General features: G+C 41.8%; 1 protein-coding gene across 4 annotated transcripts in view; it reads right to left on the minus strand.

Moving 5' to 3' along the window:
* Positions 1-6,530: 6,530 nt before the first annotated feature.
* The window catches only part of CLTCL1 (clathrin heavy chain like 1), a 36,663-nt gene continuing 16,644 nt past the window's right edge, over positions 6,531-26,549 (minus strand). For 2 of the 4 annotated variants that reach the window (XM_074887103.1, XM_074887106.1), the window contains 25 exons: positions 26,350-26,502; positions 25,588-25,710; positions 24,714-24,851; positions 24,352-24,516; positions 23,762-23,942; positions 23,223-23,386; positions 22,357-22,482; positions 21,898-22,040; positions 21,075-21,309; positions 19,078-19,200; positions 18,519-18,664; positions 17,948-18,131; positions 17,203-17,395; positions 16,544-16,701; positions 16,293-16,457; positions 15,853-15,960; positions 15,318-15,485; positions 15,089-15,238; positions 14,117-14,248; positions 13,667-13,777; positions 12,924-13,094; positions 11,926-12,147; positions 11,202-11,222; positions 8,869-8,944; positions 6,531-7,864 (listed from right to left, as the gene is read on the minus strand). In XM_074887103.1, the coding sequence (XP_074743204.1) occupies positions 7,749-7,864; positions 8,869-8,944; positions 11,202-11,222; positions 11,926-12,147; positions 12,924-13,094; positions 13,667-13,777; positions 14,117-14,248; positions 15,089-15,238; positions 15,318-15,485; positions 15,853-15,960; positions 16,293-16,457; positions 16,544-16,701; positions 17,203-17,395; positions 17,948-18,131; positions 18,519-18,664; positions 19,078-19,200; positions 21,075-21,309; positions 21,898-22,040; positions 22,357-22,482; positions 23,223-23,386; positions 23,762-23,942; positions 24,352-24,516; positions 24,714-24,851; positions 25,588-25,710; positions 26,350-26,502 (3,672 nt within the window). In that variant the 3' untranslated portion in view covers positions 6,531-7,748. The remainder of the gene's footprint in view (positions 7,865-8,868; positions 8,945-11,201; positions 11,223-11,925; positions 12,148-12,923; positions 13,095-13,666; positions 13,778-14,116; positions 14,249-15,088; positions 15,239-15,317; positions 15,486-15,852; positions 15,961-16,292; positions 16,458-16,543; positions 16,702-17,202; positions 17,396-17,947; positions 18,132-18,518; positions 18,665-19,077; positions 19,201-21,074; positions 21,310-21,897; positions 22,041-22,356; positions 22,483-23,222; positions 23,387-23,761; positions 23,943-24,351; positions 24,517-24,713; positions 24,852-25,587; positions 25,711-26,349; positions 26,503-26,549) is intronic. The other 2 variants (XM_074887105.1, XM_074887104.1) reach the window with 2 other exon arrangements.

Raw genomic sequence — 26,549 nt, forward strand, 5'->3', positions numbered from 1 at the left:
CAGCCCCGGCTGAGCAGGCGTGAGGCGCAGGGACCGGGCGAACGCGGCCTTCTCCCCGGGGAAGCACACCCCGGGCACACCTAAACCAGGACTAGCTCTAAAAAGCACCCTAAAAACCCCTCGGTCAGTAGGAGCGGCACAACAGCTCGCTCGCTGCACTTGGACGAAGGTAGAGTTGGCCTTTGCGGGTCGGAGTGGGCTTTAAGAGGTGGGTTTGCTCCTCTCGGGCCTTGTGCTGGCACCAGTCCTGGGTTGGTCAGTGAGGACAGGAGAGCAGGAAAGTCCCGCGGTAGGAGCCACATGTGAACACTTAACCAAAACATTCTCCAATCAAAAGACTGCTTGTGAGAGCACAGGCACTTTGGCCTTGTTTCAGATTGTAGTTAGGTTGTTAGGGGGGAGGATTTATTAATCACACCACTACTTGTTTTTGCATTATCTGCAGCTGTAAGAAGACAGCCCTTCACTAACTCATGTCTGAAAGCTGTATTTACAGAAGTGCTGGGGAGCAAAACCAACGCTGTTTCTTTCCCTTTCTGTCCGGGCTTTCAGAGAGAGCAGGGAACACTGGAGCTGGACTCCAGCACTGTTCTCCCTCACACCTGGAGCAGCTGCCCTAGTGTGAAGAGGGAACATTTTGTGTAAGAAAGCTCCCCTGGTCAGGCGTAGAGCACATTCCTGTCGAGACTTGCTATCTGTGCGCTTCGTGACATGATTTTTATTAACAAGACTCAGCACTCAGGCAGCTGGATTCTGGCTGTCAGCCTCATCTGAACGCAAACTTCCACAGCTACAGGGCAGCGATACAGCAGTGGCTTCGTGGCTAAACCAACTGCAGAAAGACCCTCTGGGAAACTGAAGCACCTTTATTCTGCCAGGATTAAAAGCAAATGGACGTGTACTTGCATTACAGAACTCACCCCCGGATGATGCAAGAACTATATGTGGTTTCAGAACAGAGTTAAGACAGTCACAGAGGCAAGTCCAGTGAGGTGGCCCCATGTCAAATTTAAGGCCAGTACAGGGAAGTAAGGGGAAAAAATAACACATGAAGTGTACAGGGGAGGAACAACCATTCGCAGTTCCAGTTCCAATCCCAGATGCAGAGCAGCTACTCGGTGCTCAGGTTAATAGTACTGGAATGGCAAAAATAAGATAAATCCTTTCAAAGATGGCAAACAAATGGAAATGCATTTCACTGCCTTCCCATCAAATTACCATAACATTCACATATGCTTGTAGACACATTATACCCACTGCTGTGAGGCCACGATTACCTTTGCAACAAACACTGTCTCTTATGGATTCCTGAATCAAGTCAGAAAGGCCTTGTGCAGAGTCTCATCCTGTGCAAGACAATACTACACCACATGCTTACTGCTCATCAGCCTCAATGGGATTCACAACAGTGCTTACTTTGCTGAACGGGGAAAGGATTATTCATATTTAATCACATGCAGATTGTAAGCCATCTCAACTTGACCTCCAAGAAGCTGCTAACAACACTTGTCAGCAGAAAGTCTGAAGGAGAAGAGCATCTAAGGAAGATAAACAACCCCTGAAATACCAGAGGCTGCAAAAAGTGCATTTTAAATCCCATAAGTGACTTACATGTAAGTAAAGACTTGACCGTACTTGCATGGTCAAGAGCATCTCCTAGGAAATGGGTGGTCAAAGCACAAAAGAGCAGCTACTGTTACAGACAGGATATCAAGTCCTCTATCTTACTGCTCTCACTTCAGGAATTTTCATGGAAACAACCCCGTGGATCTAACCCGCTTCCAGTGCTGGTGGCTGGTTCTTGTTTCTGCTGCCATGGAAAGATACGAGAATTGTGAGACGCAGTCAGGTGCTGTTGCAGCCTGTACACCTCATGACATCTCTCCAGGCCCTAACAATCAGAATTAAAGAGAACTACTGAAGATGAAAGCAACTTCCATGACTTTTCTTAAACACAAGCACCAATTGCAGACAGAGCTTTCTGGATCCCAGAAAGCACATAAACAGTGACCACACTTGGTCAGTTTCAACTTCTCTCCCCCTTGCCCCTCCCCAAAATATATATTTTTTTTTTAATTGGCACAGCTTGATGCACCCAGGAGCACACTATAGTTTCAGAGACCATAAGCGGTCAATATAGGGCAGATAACCTCCTATTATATGCCCTTGAATCATAGAATCTCTTCATTTCACTGAACAGCTACATTATCTGAATCGTTACAACTCACCAACTACTACAAACCTTTCCATGCATTATTAATCCACATCACTTGGGGTCTTATGGTAAAATAAGAAAACTCATTTCCTCTCTGGTTCCCTGACAAGAACAAATGATTCCTTTATGCTTATTAATCCTTTATACTTATTCCTGTGAATAACGGGCTTCAAGAAGTGATCATATTGAAGATTTGAGTCAACATTTCCCCAGCTTTCAAGTGTGTGCAGCAGGAGCTACTGTGACTATAAAATGATGCTATTCCAAAACAACTTGCATGATTCCCACTTGAGCACACGTGCAAAAAGAGCTCCTGTTGATACTCAATTCACTGAGATTACCAAGACTGAGCCTCTGAAGAGCCCAACTGAAGGCCCTGTTACATTAACATTTCAGTGGGCCTGACTCATCTCAGAAGAGATGAAATCCACACACTGCCTACAGCATTTAAAGGTTATCATTCTGCTACCAGACCATGGCCATGCTTCCTTCACAGCATGATACAATTACTGAAACAAACTACTCCAGCTGACAAACCCTGTTAGCAGTTTACCCTAGATGAGACCATTTCCCCGCCCTCTAACTGAAAACAAAAATGTATCTTCTAAAACGAAAGCAATTAAAAGATTTACTAACCACCCCTTCCCACTCAAATCCACTCCTAGCTTCCCAGCTGGATAACCAGCGCTTTAGGAATTCGTGCTCGGGATAATATTGGAGAGCTCATTGCTGTGGAAAAAAACTTACCAGATGACTCTGTAATTCCTTCCGCTCATAACCACTAGGGGGAAAAGGAGAAATACAGATTTTTAGATGGATATTTTAAAGTCTTGATTAAAACCACAACAGACAGACAAAAAAATTCTCCTTGAGTCATTGAACCATGCAGGAGAATGCATGACAAACTCAGAATTTTAAAGTCTGACACATAAAAGCAAGACAAGACTTACGCTTCACTGACTGTATTTCAAATTCATACCCTCTTAATGCACAAAAGCTGTCAACTTTATAGTCTGTTTTAGCTCGGAAGAAAACAGATGGATTTTGCCACCTTCCTGAAAGATCTCAAAGGCTCCAGACTCAAACACATAGCTATGCTAACAATTTTGCATCATTTTATTAGCAAAACATGAGTCAGGATTTGTCATTACCTCTGGAAAGATGCCCATAACGCATAGTATTGAAAAACAAGAAAGCTGTACTAGCAACAAACTCTTCGAAGGCTGAATGCTTGCTGAAGTAAGAGATGCAGCAGAATAAAAAAACTCCAGATCCATTAAGCTGGACTGGTGTACCTGCAGGTTGCTATAGCAAGTGTTAATTTACTTGGCAAACCACAACCTAATCACACACCAGTGTCACAAAGCACTCTGGTGTCGTTAAGCATTTTCCACCCTTATGTTCCGTAACATTTTATCACAAATTCAATATGCCCTAGTATTACTTTGTGGGAACAAATGAGATTGAAGCAGTCTTGGAGTACTCTGTAAAGCAAAAAAAGAAATACGGTCAGCTTGGAACCAAGCGACAAGCCAAACCATTTACAGCAGAATAGGAAGGACCCAGAACGACTGAAAGAAGTTCTACAGATGAGAAATTTACCCTGGCACAAGGTAGCACACACACTTTCCAAACTGCTTGTTACAGGAACCTGGTACATGCAGTGCTACTTGTTCCAAGATTTGCAAGATTTCTAGCCTCAATTTTTTTCAGTACAAATTGGATCCACTGTCATGCTAGCTTTACCACACTAAGAGTTTCTCAGTGGCCAAGTTCTAGCCTGCCAATTAAAATGTCACACATTGAAGCATGAACATTAACTACACAGCAGTTGAACTGTCAGCTTTACCCAAATATATCATATGTGCCCAAGTACAAGAGTTACCCATGCTCATCTGAGTGCACGTCAGACAAAGGATTTGTCAGTTTGAGAGTTCAAAAAACAGAAGAAATCTTTCATGCTTATGAGTAACTGTTGCTGGTTTTGCTAGGGAAAGAAAGTTGTTCCTTGTTTCACGCAGTCGTGCTCTAAGTGCCAGCTCTCAGCACTGCAGCTGCTAAAAAAATAGGCTATTAAATCAAAAGTAGGTTTTAGACCTTACAGTTACTACTGCCTTTCCTGTATTGTTCCCATAATTTGTACAAACTTAAAAATTGTAGGCACATGAAGCCTATTCAATTTTTAAGGACAAAATTAGTTAGGAGTTCTTCTGCTACACCATTTGATTTTAGAGCCCTAAAAAGGTGGGAAGGGAAATAGAAGTCTTGTAGAATACCACAACATTATGTAGCCAGTAAGAAGCAGAACTTACCCCAGTGATGCATTCCTCCCAGGTTTAATTCCTCCTGAGTTTATGGGGCTGGCTCATCTGGCCCAGCAGAGCAGAGAGCAGCAGCCTCCACTAGAACACTGCTTCTAGCAGCAGCTCTTGTTAAGACATTCTTCCTCTCCTTTCACTTGGATGTTTGTACCAAAAGAAACCAGTAACCTTTAAAGATGTAAGGGAGCAACAGACAGTGTAAAGAGCTCAAGTGCTAGCACAGAGAGCTGAACGCAGGTCAGAATTTTATGCCAAGAGCAGCACATTCCTTGCAGTCAATTGTGGAGAGATCAGTTTCCACCTAGCTCACAAAACACAGCAGTGCTTCTGAATTGCTTGTCATCTCCAATGCCAGATCTGTAGTTGCCCAAAGTTTGCCAGATTGGGGAAAATTCCCCTAAGGTCTGACAAATAGCAAGAGCTATTACAGAAGGAAATCCATACTCAGTTTCTCACAGGAGAAGCATGAGTCAGTAAAAGCCTGTATGTAGGTTCAAGCAACTTACTATTTGACAGTACTGTAAGCCCAGATGCTGCACTCTGCAGCATCTTCTGCATGAACAGTTCATTCTACATGATAGCACTAGCCCCATCTCACCCAAGCAGTGGGAATTGGTGAGCAGTTTAGTTTTAAAGAAAGTTTTCTGCAAAATAATCTTATCTAAATTTTCAAAAATCTGGATGGACACTACATCTTCTTCATAACCTGTATTAAACCCTCCACTTAACACACTAGAAGAGGGGTTATTTCCTGCCAAGAATGACTTAACTGTTAAAGAAACAGTGAAGAATATTCTGGCATGCAAGAGCTTGTTCCACATTTTAGGTACATCTGCATTGTAATGGCAAGGAATATATTTTCTGGACGCATTATAGAATGCAAAATCACAAAATTTATAAAAGCCATTATACTTAGCAAGAGTTTAAGATACCAGGAGAGCAACTAAATCAGGACTAATCATCAGAGCTGGCAGCTTTACTTTCCTTGAGAACTCAGCCATTCCTGTAATTAGATTTCCAGACTGAAGCTATTAAGGATCCCCAGGCTAGCTCAATTCTCTACAGGTCATGAGCTGTTCTAGTATTTAATCTAGCAGTTTGCTGTATTCTACCATCAGCTTGTATTTGTTGCTATAAGTCACAGTAAATTTTTAAGTTGAGAGGAAGGAAACTGCTGCAGTCATACTAATCCTAGAGCTGGCCTTCAGTTCCAGCTGACTTACCAAATTCATCTTGACCCACAAGGAACTGATTACAAAATAAGTACCATTTGTCTGGAAAATAGTGTGCTACCTGGCTAATGCCTGGTAGGAATAAGTCTGGACAGAGTGCAGATTTGCTTTAACTCATTAGCTGCTCAGTATTTCAAGCTGAGCCGTTGAGTGCTGATCAGTACAAACCTGAGATTAGTATGTTACATCAACACTTGGAGCACTCTGGCCTGTATCGGGAAGGTGGACACTGCCTGTCTTTGCCATTGCTATCCCAGTGCAGTGACCAAGGGAGACAACACACTAGTTAGAATTGTGCCAAAGCACAGTCTGCTGTTACTGATTCACAGCCCTGGCAGTCTCTGCTGGTTGGCATTTGAAGATGTTTTGCCCTGTTCAAGTAGAATTCAGATGAAGAAGTGTAGCTCACCACTACCGCTGCCATACTCATGTATTTTAGTGGAGAAGGTACTAACTGCAGCACCTCCCTCAGCACAGGACCGAAGCTTTTCCAGTCCTGTGAATGAAGTCATGTCAGCATGTGACTGCCTCCTGCAGCATGACCTCTGCACACCACAAAGTGTGCTGACAGGTCCAGTGAAGAGTCCACAGCTCCTTTTTAAGTTAATTGCTAAGCCATCCACGGTAGGTGCTTTGGCACAAGTTTCCCTTTTCCTGCCTGGCATCCTTGTCAGATTAAGAAACCTGATGCTGTTAGTGGCAGTGTATTACTACTAACCAGTCCCCACCCCCAAGATATTAAGACTAGAACCACACAGTGGATACTGCAGTTTTACATTTATAGTTGGACTTTTATAATATTCAAGATTAGCACAAGATTCATAACCATAAATTATACATTGTTATCTAAGTACATAAAACGTTAATGATACATGTATTTTAAGTGGCACAAAGTAGTAATACATCCCTGTTGGCATTCTCAAAGAAAGAGGTGGGTGATGGACACGCTGTTGATACTACTGCAGCATAGCAGAACCGAGTCGCTGCACCCTGTCAATTCAGGTGGTGCTGACTCTGCCCACCAGACAGGGTCAGAACATGGTGTGGCAGGAAGCCAATGCCAGAATCAGTTCAAGGTGCAAATAAAGTCAGGATTATGGCCCTCCCTACTGCCTCCATAATTTAGCAGTATGTCCCCCTCCCCAGCCCTGACACTGTGCTCTTGTGTCTCTAGTACTTTGGCAGCCCATGCACACTCCTATGTTCACTTGCCACACATAGCTGAGGTTTCCTTTAGTACCATTTAACGTCAATAAGTAACATGCTCTCTTCTTGTTAAACAAAAAGGATCTGGGAAGTGTTTGCTCTCTGGCATGAGAAGATTTATTTTTTCTTCAAGTCTCAGATCTACTCCAGAAAATAGAGAACAGACTCCAACAGCATTGAACCCCAACGGCATTATCGTCCAGAAAAGGAAAAACTTTCCCCATATTCCTCTAAACATTCAGAGCACAAATATTAGAAAGCCCATTTTCTTTTGCACATAAGACTGCAAATAAAATGGGGTAGTCAGATGTACATAAACTTTCAACAATTCGTTATTAACGAGATGCTTCACTGAATTGTTAACAACCCTGCTACTTCAGTAGCTTCAGCTAAAGCTTTAACAACTTGGTGCCAGGCAATTTCCCAGCTGCCTTCAATGGGCTTTGCAAAAGAAAGAAAAATATGCTCTCTTCCCCCTGGCCTCAAGCAGTTATTGCTATATGAGTTAGTGAAATAGTGCCTTAACTTCAGACAAGAGTCTCACAATGTCATTAACAAAAGCTGCCTTTCAGAGGTTGAAATGTAACCGGACAATAATCAATAAATAACAGTAACAGGCATCCCATTGAAGTCTCCTCACTGAGCCGGGCAGCAAGTGTGTTCAGCCAACAGAAGGTCATCTGTGCCTTTAGGACCATTGTACACTTCTTGGAGAAGTTAAAAAGGGACGGGAAGGAAGAGAACAGAGACAGTGAAGGTCTGTCAGAGAGCTAGTTACATATTGAAACCATAGACAGGCGGCTGGGTGAATCCTGGTGCTGTGTATCCATATGGGAAGTTTGCCTGGGGAGGTACTGCACTGGGACCTGCTGTTAACATCAACTGCTGGCCTAGAAAAGCATGAGAAAAAAAGAAAGTTAGTTTAAGAACCCAAGCTTCCCTAATGCTAGCTGTACTATTGGACAGGATTGTGAGGCTTTAGTTAAAAATCAGCCACTGTGCAAGCATATGCTAGTTAGTCACACCATTACTCAACATGCACCACAGAGTGGGCACCTAAGCCATCTGCTCTTGCTACCAGAAAACTACAGAAGCAAGGCAGAACTTGGAGGGAAGAGGAGCATCAACTGATCTTGAGGGCATGATAAACGTGGCTTGATTTGAAGACACCATACTAAAAGCCAAACTGATACTGTTTAACCCATGCATAGTCAGAACTGAAAAGTACAGCAATTCAAGCAAATAGTTAGCTCTGTTAGGTCTCAGTCTGGAGAGTGCTGCAAAAGGCCTGAACGTACCTTGACAGATTTTTCTTCATCACTAGGAACACCCATGCCTCATGCATATGTTAAATTCAGGTTAACATTTACATCAGACAGTGACCCAGTCACATCCTTCCCTTACCAACCACTTCTTGTTAGCAGAATGCCTCTTCAGAAGGGCTTCTAAAATAGCAGCACACTTGAGGACAGCTATGGTTTTTTTGGCTGCACGTGTCTTAAAATGGGTGAGCTAGAAAGCCAGTCTGCCTTTCTACTTGGAAGAGCAGAAAGCAGACACATTCCTCTTAGGCAGGAATAACAGGAGGAATTTGCACGCTCTGTAAGTTATTCCTGGGGTTGTGCACACCTTGGTATACCCTGTCCTGTTACCATACTGAAAGTCTATTCCTAAGCTAGAGTTCTGAGCCATGTAAGAGGAACAACACTTCAGCTGAAGAGTAGAAGTACTGTAAGAGTGAGATGTCACTTCAACAACTTATGCAGTTCATCTAGCAGAGAGAACCATTTTACTATCTAGTTTACTTTGACTGGAGGTAGTCATTTTAGTTACCTCCACAAAGAGAGACCAGAGTGACAATAGGTAATCAATTAAATCCAAGTCTTTCACCTACCAAATACTATTGGAGTGGGTTCAGTTACTTGTTCCTCTTCTTTTCTTAGGCTTTCAGAAGCATCAAGTTTATCCACCTACATTGAAGTGAACAGGAGACGTATAAAGGCCTTGTCTAGGAATTGCACCATCGTGTGAGGCTTTTCATGCCTGGTACCATTGCTATCAAGCGTTCCTTTTATTAGTCCAAATTGGAGACTAGAAAAGTCTGCATGTTCCCAGCAAGATATGCTGTAAACCTGCCCTCCCAATTGCTTTAGATTTATTGCAATAAACAGTAACTGTCAAATGCAGCTGAGATCATCATTACCTTTAAGTGAAGCACTTTTTGGGGTCCTAATCTAGTCACTGTTAACTCCATGACCCATAAAACAAGCCCATCAGATTGCAGTTCCAAGCACCATCTCAAATGGGCCTAATCTACACTTATCTATTAACCTGCAATCCCTCTCCCCTTCAATAAGAGCACCCAGATATTTGCAAATATTCCAGACCCATGAAGTTTGATCTTATCTATGACTACAGCCTAACCTGGGCTGCAGAGTACTGGTTTAACCGTATTGGTATTCACAGACTCCTTCTAGAGGAAACTCTAGAACCATCATGGAAAGTGGTCTAGCAGTATCAGCTTTATACAGATCCTAGTGTTGTGCCAAATAAAGCTCTGTTCATGCTAAACGCATTTGTGAGAGTGCTACAGTAATGCAGGAGCCCTGAATGCAACTTTGAATTGCGAATGGGGGGAGTAATCTGAGAAGGCAACAGTACCTTCCTTCTCTCAGCTTTAACGAGTTGTATCTTCCATCAGAGAATCATTGAGGCTGAAGACTGTAAGGCATAAAAATCTCACAGCTTCACATCCAGATACAGGCAGTACTAACATCCTGGGCAAACCTACATTTAGCCCAGTGCTGTATTTCAGCTGCTCCTCATCCTCCTTTCCCACTGCAAGATCATATCTGGTCTAAGAAGTGCTGCAAGAGGAGTGTCTGTTATACTTTAGAGATGTTATCTAGATCTGGCATTTAACAGTTTCCTGGACTTTTTGAAGTTTGCAACTCAAATTAGTAGGTCTTTAACTAGTTCATTTATAGCTGTCAGCCTAACAGCTCTTCAGGATAACACTAAATATTGGTGTTACAAGTGCTATCCATATTACTATGCATCAAAGCACTTGAGAGCTACCAGTTTCAAACTAGCTGTATTGCTTTACTTATGACCTGGGATTCCCACTCTCTCTTGGATCAGACTTTCCTCTCTACTGCCCTTAAAGCATTAAGGAACTTCGAGCAGCAGTGCAGTTACTCCCTCTGTTGGAGAAACAGCAAGCATGCCGAGAGCAGGCATCCTCTACAAGGGACAAGAGCAGCTCTCCAGGAAAGCCCAAACATCTGTGCTTTGCTGCCTAGAAGCGAAGTTGTTCAAAAGGTTTCCAAATGAGTGTCGTCATCCTTTGTGTGCCTGGCCCCTCTGGGACATAAGTTATTCTACGCTTTAACACCTTTTTATACATAAAAGAAAGATAAGTTTTGGAAGACGTACAGACCCCGCTGATAAACTAGTCTATTCTTTTGTACTTTTGAAGTTAGTTACGTGACAATTTCAGACATACCACATTTATAAAGCCCATTCTCTAATTCCATGTTTTGCAGTTAATTCAGACTAAATTAGTTCCACTGTAAACCACTTTCACCATGCAGATTTTCCTTCTGACAAGTTATCCCGTATTTAGTACATGTGATTACTTGTAAATCCAACCAGCAGTTTAAAAAACCATGATTTTAGACCTAAACCTCACATGGAAGAGTTCAGGTGAACTCATGCAGCAAGCTTCCCCTCAGTGGAATATGAGGAGGCGGCAGCATTCAAGATCTGTGCAAGTACTTTCATCATACTAACAGGCAAGAAGTTTACAGAAGCTTTATGCTCCTGTTCAAACTCACCATGCCTGAAAGATTGCACACTTTGGTAATTTACAGCATAACAAGCAATTTGCACTTCAAACATGTCTTGTTACACAGCAACTGCTTTTGTTTACTTATAAACAACCACCTCCCTGCCACAAGGTATCTGTAATATAGTGAACCGGAGCCCAAACACTCAAGTCCTTCTCAATCACTTGTTTCTCTTTCCCATGAAGAGGAGCAGAGTCTGGTTGGATTTTCAAGTTGCTTGTGAATAGTTATCCTTTTAGCATTAGAAAGTGAACAGGAAATGAGTTAGAGCTAAATTACACTGCTCTTCTGGCAGAAGCTACAGCTAGATTCCTGTAAAAGAAACCTAGGATATTGAGGGACACAAATGAACACAAAGAGTTTGAAATCAGAGTGTCACCTTATAGAACAGCCCATCAACCTGCAAGAAAATTCAGAGGGGAATACTTAACATTACTTGATTAGAAGCAACCTGAAGCAGTCACTTTTAGATTACTCATTTTAATGAAGTTCTTTACTGTGATGTCCTATGCAACCCTAGAGCCTTCTAAAGAAGGATTTTAGCTTAGTATCTTAGAGCTGTTTAAGACAAGAGTTTCAGGACCACACGTGATCAGAATCTCTCTTCTCTCAGTTGAGAACTAGCTATTGGTATCAGTATTGTACAGCCAGACTATGCATCTGAAGCTCTGTTTTCTACTTAAAAAAAAATCACCTTCAGCAGTCTACTCCTATGGCTAATATAGGAATAGTGTGTACTATTAGTTACTCAAAAGCTGTATTCTCTGCAACAAGAAAACAGAGAGCACTTTCGTAGTTACATGAAGTAAAGAGTCGTCACCAAGTTTTCAGCCTCATCAACTATGGAGCTACTCTGAAAAGCACACAGTTGCTTATGTCCACTGTTAAAAGCAAAAGTTTAACTAGACCTCTTTCAAGTTCCAAGGCATCTATCTGTAAGGTTTGCTAGCCAGCCTGAAGTGATTAAACTCACAGAACTTCATAGAAGACTCAGTCTGTGAGAAACAACAATATTTCAAATACATGCAAAGAGCGCTGGTTTGCATAACGCTAATTATCCAGCAGACTAGAAGTCTTAACTTTTTAGCCTACGCCATACTCACTTTGGTAAGGTACTCTCTCATCACTTGGATGAAATAAGGCATTGCAAAGTCCATGATGTTATGCCTCCATGCCAACTCAAGGACTACATCTGGGTGCAGCAAGTCATAACACGTGAAAAGGCAGGCTGCGAAGCACTCCTGCTTGCCTTCTTCCAGGAACCACTGAAGCAGCTTCTCAGCTAGCTCTGCATCTTTGGACTCTGCAGCATACTGCATAGCATCCTACAGAAAAGAACAACAGTTAAGCTTGACCCTTTTCTGTCAGCATCTTCCTCTACATCTTATGTCCATGTTATTGCCAGCTTGATAAACCAGGTATTTGACATACCATAAAGTTAGTCTTTAACAACACCAGGCATGTTCCGTAGGAGCCAAGCTACAGTACATACGCTCCGTTAACTCCTCTTATTTTGAGGTAATCCAGATACTTGTATTAACAGTATCCAACAGGCTTTCCTTAAGTACTTGAAGTGGCCTCATGAGATTTTGCTTAGTAGCAGAGAAGACAACCAATCTTTCTGGTATCCCACCTACCTCACCACTAGATATTAAGGATTACGCAGAGCAGAAGAGATTATTGCATCAACTGCCCGCTATGTGGCAAGACAGAGCACTATTTGCCAGCTCTCTTACAGAGTAGGCAGAACCAGCCTATGTGAACCCACTACAGGCTTGAAGACTATACCACTGTAATCATGTTTTATCTGTACCCTGACAGGGGCGTACATCTTCAGTTCTATGGAGGATGTTCCATACTGATACAGAAAACTGTATAGATGCCATTTTATTGATGTAGATAGATCTCCAAGTACAGGATAACATTATGAAATTAGATTTAAGACACGCGTTTGAAACTGCAAGCACTTCTGCCGTAAGAATTTTTCCTTAAACTTCAAGTGAAGGACTAAGACTAATCAGAACTCCAGATCTGTAACCAGCAAAACACATTCAGTATCCAGGAGACCTACACTTCACAGTGAAAGGCTGCATTAACTCACCTTATACAGACGGTCCTTCTTGCATAGCTCCACACTCTGTTTCCAGCGGTTGTTACCCTTATACAAGTATGCTGCAATACGCCTAAATTCAATAAGTTCATGCTTTTCCAGACGCTGAGCCAATGTTATGTTATCAAAGTTGTCATAGGCATCAATGGAAGCTCTCAAACCCTGTTTGAGAGAGAACAGTTACATGTGCTTCCAAGATGGTCAGGAGAATTCCAGTAGAGAAGCACCTAAGCATGGTGCACAAGTGTTTAGGTTCTGCCAGCTGGATGTTGATACTATGGCTACAGCTTGTTTACCCTGCTTATTTCATGCGTCTCTCCAAAAGATGAGTTTTAACAAAGCAAGATGCTAACTCGGTCATACTGACTTCACTTGAACAGAACAGCTAGTTACCTTTAGAAGACAAAGCATGTCTTAGACCTAGCAACCACTGGGGCCAGAAGCACATCTGTTTACAGAAGTGTTGCCTGGTAGAGTACACACCTGATATTGAACTTTCTGAAGCCTGTTCTGAGAAAAACAACTGTGACATCTGCTTTCTTTGCAAATCACAGTGTCTCAAGACTCCTGCCCAAAGGGCCTGATACCAGCCCCACTACCACTGCATTGCATAAGTTACCTTCTACTCAAGGGAATTACTCTGTGTCAGCTGGGGAATAACCAAACTACAGCTGCTTTTTGTTGGCAAAAGAGGAGCGTCCCTCAGGCCTAGCAACCTATTTTGTGGGGCTCACCTGGTAATCTTCCTCCTCTGTTAAAAGGTTGTTTAGAGCTTCGTTAACTCCTTTGTTGTTGTGGTTCTGGACTGAACGCAGATAAGGCTTTACTAGAAGTAGCTGATTAACCTGGAATTAAGAAGTTTCCAATACAAGATTAAGTATCCCAATTCTGACATTTCATACTCCTGAAACAGGTTCCCACTTGTTATTACAAGAGTTTATGCTTACTGTCAGGACCCTTCAGACAAAGCACCTTGTATTACCAGAAGTAAACTAAAACAGCCTCCTAGGCCAGTTATGCTAACTCTTCCAGTGTTTCCCGTATCAAGCCAGGATTGGACTACTTCTCAGTCCTGTATACAGGAGGCAGAACTACCTGAGAGATGTCAAACCTTTTTTCCAGCCATAGACTGGAGTGTCTTGAGCAAGAGGCTTTCTTGTTCATCTATCATGTCCCAGACTTACCTTTGAAAAAAAGTTGACTGTCCTGGTGTGATCCAGTCGTGGAGATAATACAAGCAGGAGATCATTGATCAGCAGAGGTTTGTAGTCTAAGTAGAACTGCAAGGCTTTGTAGTACAGCTCCACATTGGCCACCTGCATGGTTAGATACTAGTTAGCACTTCAAACACAAGTAAACCTAAGGTGCTTAGTTCGGACCACTTAGCACAAAGTTTATCTGACTCTTAAACAAAAATTTAAAAACTTAAGTTTCCTTCTAGAGGCCAGAAGCATTACACTCACATGCAGAATTCTTGTTCAATCTTATGACTGCTTCTTGTGCCATCTGCTTCTAGATAGTGGAGTCACAGGCTACCAGGGGTAGCACAAACCAGTTCTAACCCATCCACAGTTAAGAGATCCTGGCACAGATAGCCCACTACAGTTAATGTGACCGTTTGTCAAACTCCCAAAGCCAGTAAAGGCTGTAGCCTTAACCAGTCTTTTAAGTCGTTGCCGTGAAGCCCCGTAAGACCAATAAGAATGTGTTCAGTATCAAATCTTGTGTAAACTATTCATCAATTCACTATTCTCTGCTGTATTCATGAGACTGCCCGCTGCAATTCTCACACTGAAACAGCTGGGAACATTTGCAGAGATCCTTCAAGAACAGTTACAGCCTCAGACTAAGACAGCAGTCAGCTCAAAGGCATTAAGGAGGTTACGCCTCTTGCTTGTGACCTGTGATCCTGATCAGTCTCTGAAAACATTCTGTGCTAGCTTCTGCCACTCATTGAGAATGTGCTGCACAGCAGAAAACAGAGTATAAGATTAGACTAATTCTTGTGCTAAACTGATTGGAAGTTGTTTTAAGTACAGCAGGAAAACTAAGTAGTAGCTTAGCAAACTCATTCTCTGAACAGCAATTCTGCTGTGCATTTTTGCCTGTTCTGAAAGAAGTTTTCACCACTTCCGTTCAGTTAACTAGTTACTTACCTTGGCAATTATGTCTTTAAACTGCCCTTCTTTCCAGGCATCAGTGGGATGATTCATCATAGTTATTATTGCATTGTCATACTCCTCGTACTTGTCATAGAGGAATACAAGTTCTGCCCAGAGATGAGCCTGTTCTGCAGCTCTGAGCACCTGATAAAAAAAAAAAAATCAGTTTGATTCACTGACAGCTTCCCACCCCCACTTGCAGTGTAGTTACCTCACTGCATACCTTTGGAATATTAACTCTAGACCAGAAGAGCTCCAGATGTTCCCTCATTTTCTGAGGCTTGAATTTGGAGTATAAGATGGCAAGTTCAGTAAACATTCCCATGTGAGCACGCTCTAGGCCCAGAGCAGCTTCCAAAAGGGCAATCAGTTCTTCAAAGTAGCCACGATCCTAGTTGTTAGGAAAATAAGAATTAATTGCAAATTCATAACGAACTGACACTTAAAGCTTACTAAGATGCACATTTACTTAAATTCAGCACGCTTTGTTTCTCCCTCCAAATGAGAGTGCTTAGATTTGTAAGACGTCTTACAATTTCAATGAGGCAGCAGAATTGTAAGAGAAGGGACAGTAAAAACCATCACCCTTCCATTTACTACAGAAAAAAAAAATGCATGTGTCTATTAGGAAATGGAGATGGAGGAAGAATGAATTTAAAGATCAGCCCCACAGGGTATCAGGTTTTATCTGTGATCCCTTTGCTAGCAGATATAAGTATGCTGTCTAAAGTATTCTAGGATATTAACGGTGATCTAACCTGATAGTAACTGATCAGCTCTTCAAGTTCATCAGCATGGATGACTATGTGTAAGCCACAGATCTGTGCCAAGCGGAATTCTTTTCCATCCACACAGGCGAAGCATACCTGTAATGAGAGTTAACAAATAGTCAGTTAACAGAATACTGAAGTGCTTAATCTCCTTATACTAAAAGGAAAGTTAATTAGCAAAGCTTTACCAAATTTGAGACTTATGTACAGTTTCAAATAGGTATTTCCATAATGCTTGTTCTAGAATTAAAATCTCTGCCGTTCATTTTACGCTTTATTACCTCGAGCGAGAGGACAGCTTATAAAGCTACAGACATGCTCTGTAGCCAGAAACAGTTAGCAAGCTACGATCAGAGCTAAAGCAACACGCTCAGAAGCAACACTAGAGCACATTCTGCAGACCATTAAAAAACATGAGTTTAAGTTACCTCCTTCCAAGTCCTTGTGCTGTTGGCTTTGCGACCACTGTCCACTGCCGCCTGATACTCTCCAAGGTGCACCAAGGTAGATGCCAGGCGAGCAAAATTAGATACGTTGTTATAGAGTAGTTTTGCAGCTTCATACATCCCCTCTTCATAACAGCGATCACCAACCTGGAATAGGAGCCCAAGGTAAATGAGGGTAATCAGGAGTCAGCTAAGCTGCAAGTCATACATGGGAACTGTGGGTCAAGACATACCTGTTGTATGTGGGCATTATTAGGGCCACTAATAAACTCTTCCAGTTCTGACAGACGATTAGTTTTTGCCAAAGCAAAAATAAGTTCTGTCTCTACATAAGACTCTCTAGCCTTCTTCCTGGCCATCTGCAAGAACTTGACTAGGTCCTCCCAGTTATCTTGAAGAGAGAAGAGATATTTCAGACCCTCTGTTTAGTCATTCTGTATTGCTCACCTTGCCTGCCTTAGGGACAGTTTTCACGAGTAGTCTCAAGGATCTCCTCCACCATGGTACTAAGCCATTTGCATCTGAGTTAAGGAATTCCCTGCTAAACACCAAGTCACCTCCATGTGAGATTGAGCTTCTTGCAAGTATTCTACAATCCAGTTGGCAAGCAATTCTGCCACATACAGCTAAATAAATACATTATACTTGGCTATATTTTAGATGATAACAGTCGACATTATCTCCACAGGAAGGTCTATCTTTGGTGTAGCAACACAGACAAGCTTGTTGACAGGAATCTCACTAAACACTAACTCATCCTTTCCATGTACTCACTGCTCCCACTTCCTCTGAAACAGATTTCATAAGTCTCAAGAACCCCTGCTGCTCATTGTAGATGCAATAACCTAGATCATATCGAAATGATCTTAAGTTTGAGGGTGTTTTGCCTTACCATTTCTATTAGCTGCTTGAACAACTTCCATGTAGGCAGATGGATCATCTGCCTTTATATAGGAGTCAATGGCTTCTTTCACCAAGTCCTTCTGGAGCTGTGCTCTGGCTAGCTGGCTCCATACTGCTGGTTCATTACACCTCTCTGCAAATTCATAAGCACGGTCTAAGTTGCCAATGTGCTCAATCAGCACCTGTTTGAAATTAAAGTTGCAAGTTAAAAATCAAAGCTTTATAACGTTGTCCTTTCTAACAGAACTCTTCCTTAAAGCGTATGCACTGTTCTGTGTCAGCAGTATGAAGCTAACTGCTTTTAGAACAGCCATTTCTGTCCAGTGAAGTAGAGGCAGAAAGAATAAGACTCCTGTTGCTACTGTTTCTCCTCTTCCTTACAGAAGTCAGTTAACGCTGGCCCAAAGACAATGCCTAGTAGCATTTGCTTCTGCATCTTTCAAGTATGAGTCTCCAAGGTAGCCAGTCTGAATCAAGTGCAGTGCACACATCCCAAGTATATAGTGCAGTGCCCCAACATTTTGATTACTCTGACCAGATCAGCCTCCAAAGTAATTATTTTTACTTTGTTTTGCTATTTTCCCATAATCACACTTCTCCCTGAAACTTGGTATCATATGGGAACTGTACTCTTGAGTCTCATGATTTAAGTGACAATCACTCCTTGAGAATCAATACAACGTATTCTCTCTACTACTAGCATTCTGTACCTTCATGCAGGAAACATGCCTCACCTGAACTGCTGAAGTATTAACATCAAATTTTCTGAATATAGCAAAGGCTTCTTCATATAGCTCATTGCTGATGGCAATGTTTGCAATATCTGGGGCATCATAGTTATCCAGCCGATTGATGTATTCCATCACACGAGTGCGGTCGGCCTTAATTGCAGTCAGGATCAGCAGATTCTGGAGATTCCTTTGGTTAACAGAAAACAGAGCCTATAAGCTGTGCATGGTAACAACTACTTAAATGACATGTATTGTACCTGCAAAAAAATACACCCGCTTGCTGTCACTAGCAAAAACCTTTCATCCCCAGATTGAGAAGCACTGATATTTGCCTCCAAAAAGAAATTACTTACCAATATCACTGTTCTCTCAACATATCACTGCAAACTGCATAGTGTGAACTAGCTCTGTTCTTAAAGCACAGAGCACTTTAAATTCTGCTTTTTCACCTGGTTATACACATTTAGGAGTGCTTAGGTCCTACAACCAGGAGGCCCACAAATAACCTGGGTCACTTCACAACCTAAAAAAGGCACTGAATAGGCTAAACCTGTGCACAAAGCTCTCCTCTTACCTGTGTTCACTGAATACAGAATTATCCAAGACAATTTTTTCCAATAACTCAATCAATTCATTAGGCAGGTCAGCAGTCATGAAAGCTTTCACAGTTACAGAAACCTCCTCTGGATCCTGTGTCTCTGATAAAGCTGTTTGGACAACCTGCATTTAAAGGCAGGAAAGTATTAAGTGTTTTCCCCAAATAAGATATTTGCCAGCCTATTCCAGTGAACTACAAATTAAGGCTTCAGAAATTTGAGAGTATTTTGTCATAGACAGCAAGAGTGAGCTACTTCTATACTGGATACAGCTATTAAAGTCACACCTTGGGTCTGTATAGGGAGCAAATTCACCAGAGGTACGTCACTCCACAGGACAAATATCTTACTGGTAACTAAATCTTCTGACCATGAAGGTCAGAATTAATACCTGCCACTCAAATTCTTCTAAATTCCTGTATGGTTGAGATGGGGCCTTGAAGGACCTTGGGGGGGAAGACAGCTACTTTAATGTTCCATAACGTTTGACACATCCCGAGCTCTCTTCATACTGAAAGTTTAGCCTTTGTGCTGTACCTGGTCAATAAGCTGCCGCCTGAATGGGTTATTTTCTTCCAGAACATTTGCCCAGAGCTCAGGGTCCTTCCTGCGCACCAGATAGCGAGCCTCACTCTTAAACAGTGAGTTCTCATTGCAGACCTGAAGGAGAAGTTACAAATATTGGCGTTAATGTTAAGGATCAGTACCACAGGACAGGTTTAACTAGCTATGAATCAGACAGTCTAGAAGACTGACTAGAGCTAATTGCTGACCAATGCTAAATGCCACAGACAAGTTCTTACCCAACCTCTGATCTGGAAGGCTCATGGAGAAGGTCTCCAGCAGAATTTCTATAGCTTCTCTTGGTTTTGCCCGACACAAATACTGTGACAGTGGCTTCAGAGTAACTATTTGCTTCTGTTTGAAGTGAAGACCTGCAGAAGCCTGAAGAACTTAAGTTTTAAATCTAGTAAGGGAGCCACTTGCCTGTGCAGTGTTAAGTAGTGAACTGAGGAACAGTGCTGGTGTTTAAAGCTAGAAATAAGTTACGTATTTGGTGGCATTAGCTAGAAGTGTTCAGGGTAGCAAGTGGCTTGGATTCCTCTGTTAAAGTGTTAAGGGTGCAGAATAAATGTGAAAGTCCTATAGAAGTGCAGTAAGGAAGAGTTACGAGTTATGGTCCTATTAGTACCACTAGCTTCAATTTCCGACCAGAAGAGTAAAAACCTGAAGGCCTATTTCATCTTGTACCAACAGGTCATGTTTAGTTAGTATCCAAATTAGCTCTTGGAATCTCAAATACTTTGCTGTAAGCAAATTAGTAGCAGCACAATTTTGCTTTACATTGTACATCTATTAGTTGCAGGAGTTGAACCCTCTTCTAGGAGGCAACAATGTCTCAAGAATAATTCTTACAGTAGGAAGATCTTTTCTCCATAACCAGAAACACCTGCTCAGAACATCAGTTCAAGGAAGAAACTGGTACTGACAGGTTTTTATGGTTAACCGGAATGTTAAGGCTTATCCTAGCAAAGTTTCCTAGCAAAACAACTCAAAGCCACCTTCATATCCTGAAATAAGAGAGTTAAATGTAGCCAGCCGTTTTTTTTACAGCTACAGAGGAGTATTGCTTCAAAATCGTTGCTTCAGGCTGGAAAGTCATCCACTTTCAGCAGCAAGCCTAGATTATACCACCAATCTAACACTCACAGAGTAGGCCTTGCCAGGGAACAGCATTTACTTCCTTTCAAACAGGGCAAAATGAGCTAGTTCTTACCCCTACACAGCTGACATTCTTTGCATATACTAGTGCAGAAGCACAGGCAGGAGGAGAATGTTTTCTGTCTCAGCAGCCACAAGCACTACAATTTAGCATTAAGCTCTGTGTTCAGTTTGAGACTAGGATGTGTTTGGAGAACCATGGGAATTTCACTTGCCCTTGAATGGCCAAGGGAGGTTCTAGGAGTCAACAAGCTTAAGATAGCAAAGGAATGCTATCGGAATAAGTTGTTGCAGTGAAGTAAGTTCTTGCAGTTCGACTGTCAACATTTATTTTCCTCCTTTCTAGTTAAGTATTGGAGCAACTAAGGGTCAACCACAATAAAGGAAAATTACAAGCCCCATTCTAGTTTCAGAGAAATTTTCCTCCTACTGTAGAGTCAGGCTAGATGACAGCCTGTCCCTTCTGCTGATCAAGTACTCAAGGCTCAAAAAAATATAAACCAAGTTAACAAAGGTTTAACAGTAGGCATATTCATTAGCTGGGCCCAATAAACAATGTAATTTTGAGTAGAATCAGTGGATTAGAGACATAAATAGTTGCAGTTATACAATTTTAGTTTGGACATACAGCATAAGAGTTCTTCTCAACGGCATAAAAACTACTGTCTCCATACAGAAGAATCCTGCCTACCTCAACTCCTGAGTGAGACTGCAAGACACAATTCTGCAAGCGTTAGACAAATAGCCAGCTAGGCTTCCACTTCAGGCAGCAAGTAGTTCTTTATCATGTTTATAAATGCAGTTTTGCTAACCTTTATGAGTTCCAGATCACATTGCCCCCTCTCATAAGCAACGCAGGCCAGATGAGGGTCCCTCTTTTCACAGTATTTGCCAACTACACGACTGTCATAGTAAGGATTCTCACGAAGAAACCGCTCTGGATTATTATTACTGTCAATGTAGATTTTGGCCAAGGCATTATGAGTCGCAGGTTCTTCACAGCCTTCATGAATCCTTGATTCAAGCCATGGCAACAGCAACTTAAGCCTTTGAAGAAGCAAACATTTTAGGTTTATAAGTCAGACTGAGGTATGCTTGACTGCTACCCATTAATACCTAGCCTTCCCTTCAAGCAGGTCTGCTGGTCAGACTTAAAAGCAGATGGAGACCAGCCAGTTATTTTTAATGAGTCTTAAATGTGTGGAGGCCAGATCTGCAGTTTAACATCAGGGAAGGTTGCAGATGCCAGCAGTTTTGCAATCTTTCCTTTCAACCCCTGTTGTACTAGTTAGCTCCTCACGCTTAAAGCCACTTTACAGGTAACTACAAACTAATTACACAAGCTGCTATGTGCCTCCAAGACTGTCAAGACAAGATTTATTCCAAAGGTACATCCCATGGTTGGCTGTACAGGAAGTGTTCAAAAGCCATGTTATTCATCATGCAGTGCTGTGAGGCATTCCTATATGGCCCAAATCAAGAGACTGACTAGCAAATCTAAGCTGCTTTTCTATAAAGAAACATAAAACAATATTAGTATTGTATCATTCAACAAAACTACATCCAATTCAATTTGGGTGTATACCAGGGTCAGGGAAAGCCTAACACTGGTGTCTAACGATGCATTTTTGTTACCGATTTCTTTTTTCCACTTCAGCCACCAGCTCATCTGTAGAGAACTGGCCTCTAACCACCATGATCAAGTTCTTAATGACATCTTCAGAACAATCCACATCAAGAAGCCCTCCAACCACTGCTGGTATACGGCTAGGATTCACCTAGAATAAGCCACCATCATTAAAATTAGTTATTAGCATTACTAATAACCCACCCCCAGCCTTCCACATGGGGAAGTTGTAGTTAATTTAAAATGCACTGCTCTAAAGTATAGTTTAAGTTACTAACGCATTTGCATATACTTTCCAGGAAAAACTACACTTACGGGTTTGTAATAGACAAAAGGCTTATTGAAGAGCCTTTGCACTAGAAGTGTGAGTGTAAGAAACACGCAGCAGATTCTGCTTTAGTGTACTGAAAGGTTAAGTTCCTTCTAAGGAAGGAAAGAGCAAGAGCTTAAAACTGGATTTTCCTTACCTTCTGTACATAGATCTCTATATACTTCTGCAGGTTATTGCGATATAAGTAGAGCACCAGGTCATGAACGAAGTCAAATCGATCACAGACAATGATCAGAGGAAGCTGGTCTGTGAGCTTTGCCTCCTGTATTTTGTAGGGGAAAAAAAAAGTAAGCAAGCCCCATTTGTTGAAGCATTTTCAAAGCAGGAAAGTCTGACCAAGTTCCCTTAACACTTGAAGTCACAATACATTCAAATTTAAGACTGCCAAACAGACAATTGACTTCAAAAGCATGTTACCCACTGTGAATACCACGCAGCTAGTCTATCGGTTGAGTTTTAACTTTAGGCTCTTCATAAAGTGCCTCATTAAGACTACATCTCTAGCTGCAAAATGATTATCAATTCACATATCAGTTGCAGGGCCAAGAACTTAATGCAAAATGAAGTGGCATTAAAAACCCATTTTACCAGTCAAAGCATGTAAAGTGTTGTAGTACAGGTTGACTCCAGTTTTAATAAGCTTTGCCTAGCCAATATCCTTGATAAAGCTCCTGCTGACTACTTCAGCGTAGTCTTTCCTTCTACCAGCCTGGATACACCTGTTGTTAGGTGACAACATATTCATGAGTTTGGTACAAGTTATATCATACAGGCTAGTTTTAAAGGAGTGGTAGATTTGGGCTTGTTTTCGCAGAGGTAGCCTAGAAGGACCTATTATATTCCTGGAATAGGATCAGACTCCTATTACAGCTACGTAGTAGACTACCCACAAGCCATGCCAGCTGAACCTTGAGTTGGTATTTCCCTCCATTAGAAGGCTGTAGTTCTGCTGCTAAGCAAAACATACAGAGGATTGCTCAATCCACTGGACAGAATATTTACCTTCAGAAAGTTCTTCACCCGTTCTGGGTTATAGCAGTTACTTTCACGGCAGATTCTTTCCACTTCCTTTATCTGACCAGTCTTGCAAGCTGCCTGGATGTACTTGAAGTGAACATCTGGATCCTGGCTGAAGTTTACAATGGAACCCAAGAAATAGAACAGTCCTAGAAAGAGTCACATGTTTTTAACATAGTTAGAAGGGTAACTGAAGCAAGTGCAGACTGTTATGGGTTTCAGCTTATGACTTAGTTTCTTAACCCTCCTGAGTAAAGATCAGAAAGATAGATGAAACCTGGAAGAGGGGGAAAAAAAAAAAAAATCCTCCTGCTTTTTCCTGCAGTTGGATGAAAGCTACTTTCTCAGCAGGGTTGAACTACCTGGAACAAAGCTACCTCTAGAACTCCCTGGGATGAGCTCACTTTGATAAACACATCCTAAGGTGCAGCCATGCGGCAAGTGCCTCTCCCATAAAAGCTACAATCCTTACTATTAGCTTCAATCAAGTAGTGCTTCCAGGTAAATTGATTCCAATACTGTACCTTCATAGCTTTTGAAAGATTCAAAAAGTTCCACAAGAGACTGGGTACCGAGCTGCTCATGGTATTTAGAAGCAACTTGTACACAGAGCTGTAGATTTTGCCTAATGTTGGCTGATAGCATGGCACGCAAACACTCCACAGAGTCTTCAACTGAGAGCGAGCCAAAGAAGTTCACAAGCCACTGCAAAGAGAAAGAAATTTTACTCAGTAACTTATACAGGATTTGACTGATTTCTGAAGTGTGGCAACTAGCCAGAATTTCTACCCCAGCTACCAGAGAGAAGTCTTCCATGCGCTAAGACCATAAACTTAAACAGAAACACACTCACCATCTCTACAACTACAAAAATGCAGTTTGAAAGTAAGATTTGAAATGCCCACTTGGGAAACTGAGGTCAGATTTAAGCCATCGAAACGACAGATTACAGTTTGTTAACTGGACAAATATTCTTGAATCACAGCTACCTGTACTACTTTGGTACTTACAAACCATCTTACAGTGTCTGCAGGGATTTTAGCAGCTACAGAAGCGCTAAAGAGTATTCACTTTACTTAAGCTTTCACTTTCTTACTCCGTACAACAGACTTACCTCAGGATTCAAGAGGTGAGTATGAACAACAGCACGTTTAATATCATAGAGATCTGTGTAGTGTTCCAAAGCTCGCTGGAGCAAACCTGCCTTTTCACACAACTGGGCGATGTGAGCACGATCATAGTGGGTAAACATTTGGTTTCCAAGAATGGCATCTGCAACCTAGGAGATTACATTTCGTGTTCAGACTGTCAAGAGAACCACAGCAGCGCAGCCTAGAAGTTGTTGAAAAGTCACAGCACAAGTCTTTCCTTTGATGTTGCTAAACTACTGATATCAGTATCAGACATCATGTTCTTGTGCAAGCCTACTACTCTCCGTCCCTCACTTTTTGGAGGAGCTAGGTTAAGAGGTCTTACCTGCGGGGCATGAATCAAATTCATTTCCAGGAGACGAGTCTGCAGATGGCCTTCTGCAGGGCGGTTATTTTTCAGGGCATCCAACAGAAAGGACGTGCACTGCTGAATAAGACTGTTCTCCATGAACACATCCACAATCTGTTGAAATCGGTTGATTAGAGAAGGGGGTCTATAGACACACATGCACATTTACCTGTATACACTAATGGCCTGGCTAGAAAGGCAGCTCATCACAGCACCTAGCATGCTACATTCCCTTTGTTTTCATAGGATTACTAGCATGGTAATAAGGAGACAGGTTTCACACTTTGTCTTTTTTCTCTAGAATGTAAGAAGCACATTCCTTTGAGCTATGTTGCCAGATTTTGCCACCCACTCTAGTTTTAACACAGCATGCAAATCCCATTCCTTCTCTCTTGTTGGGACAGTTGCTACAAGAAAAGCCAAGACTTTCTAAGTAGCTTCAATTATTTAATAATGCAAATTGTTGCCTTATTTCTCTGTCCATTTAATCACCAGCAGCTGCTGGCAGTCAGCACCCACTTAGGTTTATTTGTTTGTCTTCCTGTAAATTCTCTGCATGGGAAGAGTTAATGTATGTGCCAATAAAGCCAACAGTAAGACAGTAACGCTATTGCTCAGATGTAAGACTGTGGCAGATTCACTATCAATATTTCAGTACTAAGCCAGAAAGCTCCCACAAGAACTTGAAAGCACACTTGCCTCTAAAGACTTAATGGTAATCAAACTTGGCTAGAATAGTTTAGTCACTTTTCTAACCAAGCCAACTGAACTGACCTTACCAGTCCCCAAAATGGTACTATGCTATTACCTCTGTCTAGAAAGAGACCAGTACTCTTGTTGTAGGCATCACCTGGTTAATGTTAGCCAGTGGCTCCTCATCCTGTACCAGCATCTGAGAAAACTGCAGGCCTTGCTCTGGACTGACTCTCATCACACTTCTCAGCAAGAAGATCCAGTCTGGGGTATAGCCAACCTAGAGATTTCAGAAACAGCCATGTATGTCTGAGAAGCTTTTACACATCTTTTTAAGCTTTCAGATTCTTTAGCATAGGCACTATGAACTGCTGTGATGTTGCCATGCCCATCCCCCATCTTCCAGGAATTCAGACAAAAGCATTGCTTGTCTGTTAACATAGAAATTCAGTATTTACCTACTTAGTAACTCAACTTGCATCAGGGCACTTCTCTTGCTAGGGAAGAAAACTGCTAGGAACAAACCCTTCAAGAGTCTTAAGGCGCTATCTGTCATGTAAGGTCCTAACTTACAAGTAGACATCAGACAAATTGTTTTGTAATCCATCAAAAAAGCCCCAGAAGTCTTATGAATCTAGGAAGAATCTTGTCTTTATTCTCTAGAATAAGCTTGAACCAGTCCATTAATTTGATAGTTCATAAAATTCTGGATATTCTGGATTTAATTTTTTGCAGACTGCTCAGACCTTAGTCATACACTATGATTTGCACTTTCCCAATGAAGAAAACAATGTTTCTCAATCTTACCTACTTATCAGTTTTAAGTGACAGGAATCAAACTTATCTCATGGAAGATAGCTTGAGAATGTACACATAAAGTGTAAGATAGAGTCTAGCAGTTTGTGATAAACAACTTTACCTTTTTAGCATACAGCACTATTTTCTGGAATTGACCAGTTTCAGCAAAACACTGAATCACTTTGTTTGGCACATTAGCACGAAGATAGACACTGAGTGCAAGGGTTGGGTCAGCGGTCTTCACCAAGTCCCCCAGCTCCTCTGAGCACTCCAGCTGAAATCAGAAGTGGTACTTTGTCAAGCAGAAGAACTCAGAGATGT

Source organism: Strix uralensis, chromosome 17 (genome assembly GCF_047716275.1).
Source record: "Strix uralensis isolate ZFMK-TIS-50842 chromosome 17, bStrUra1, whole genome shotgun sequence".
NCBI lineage: Eukaryota > Metazoa > Chordata > Aves > Strigiformes > Strigidae > Strix > Strix uralensis.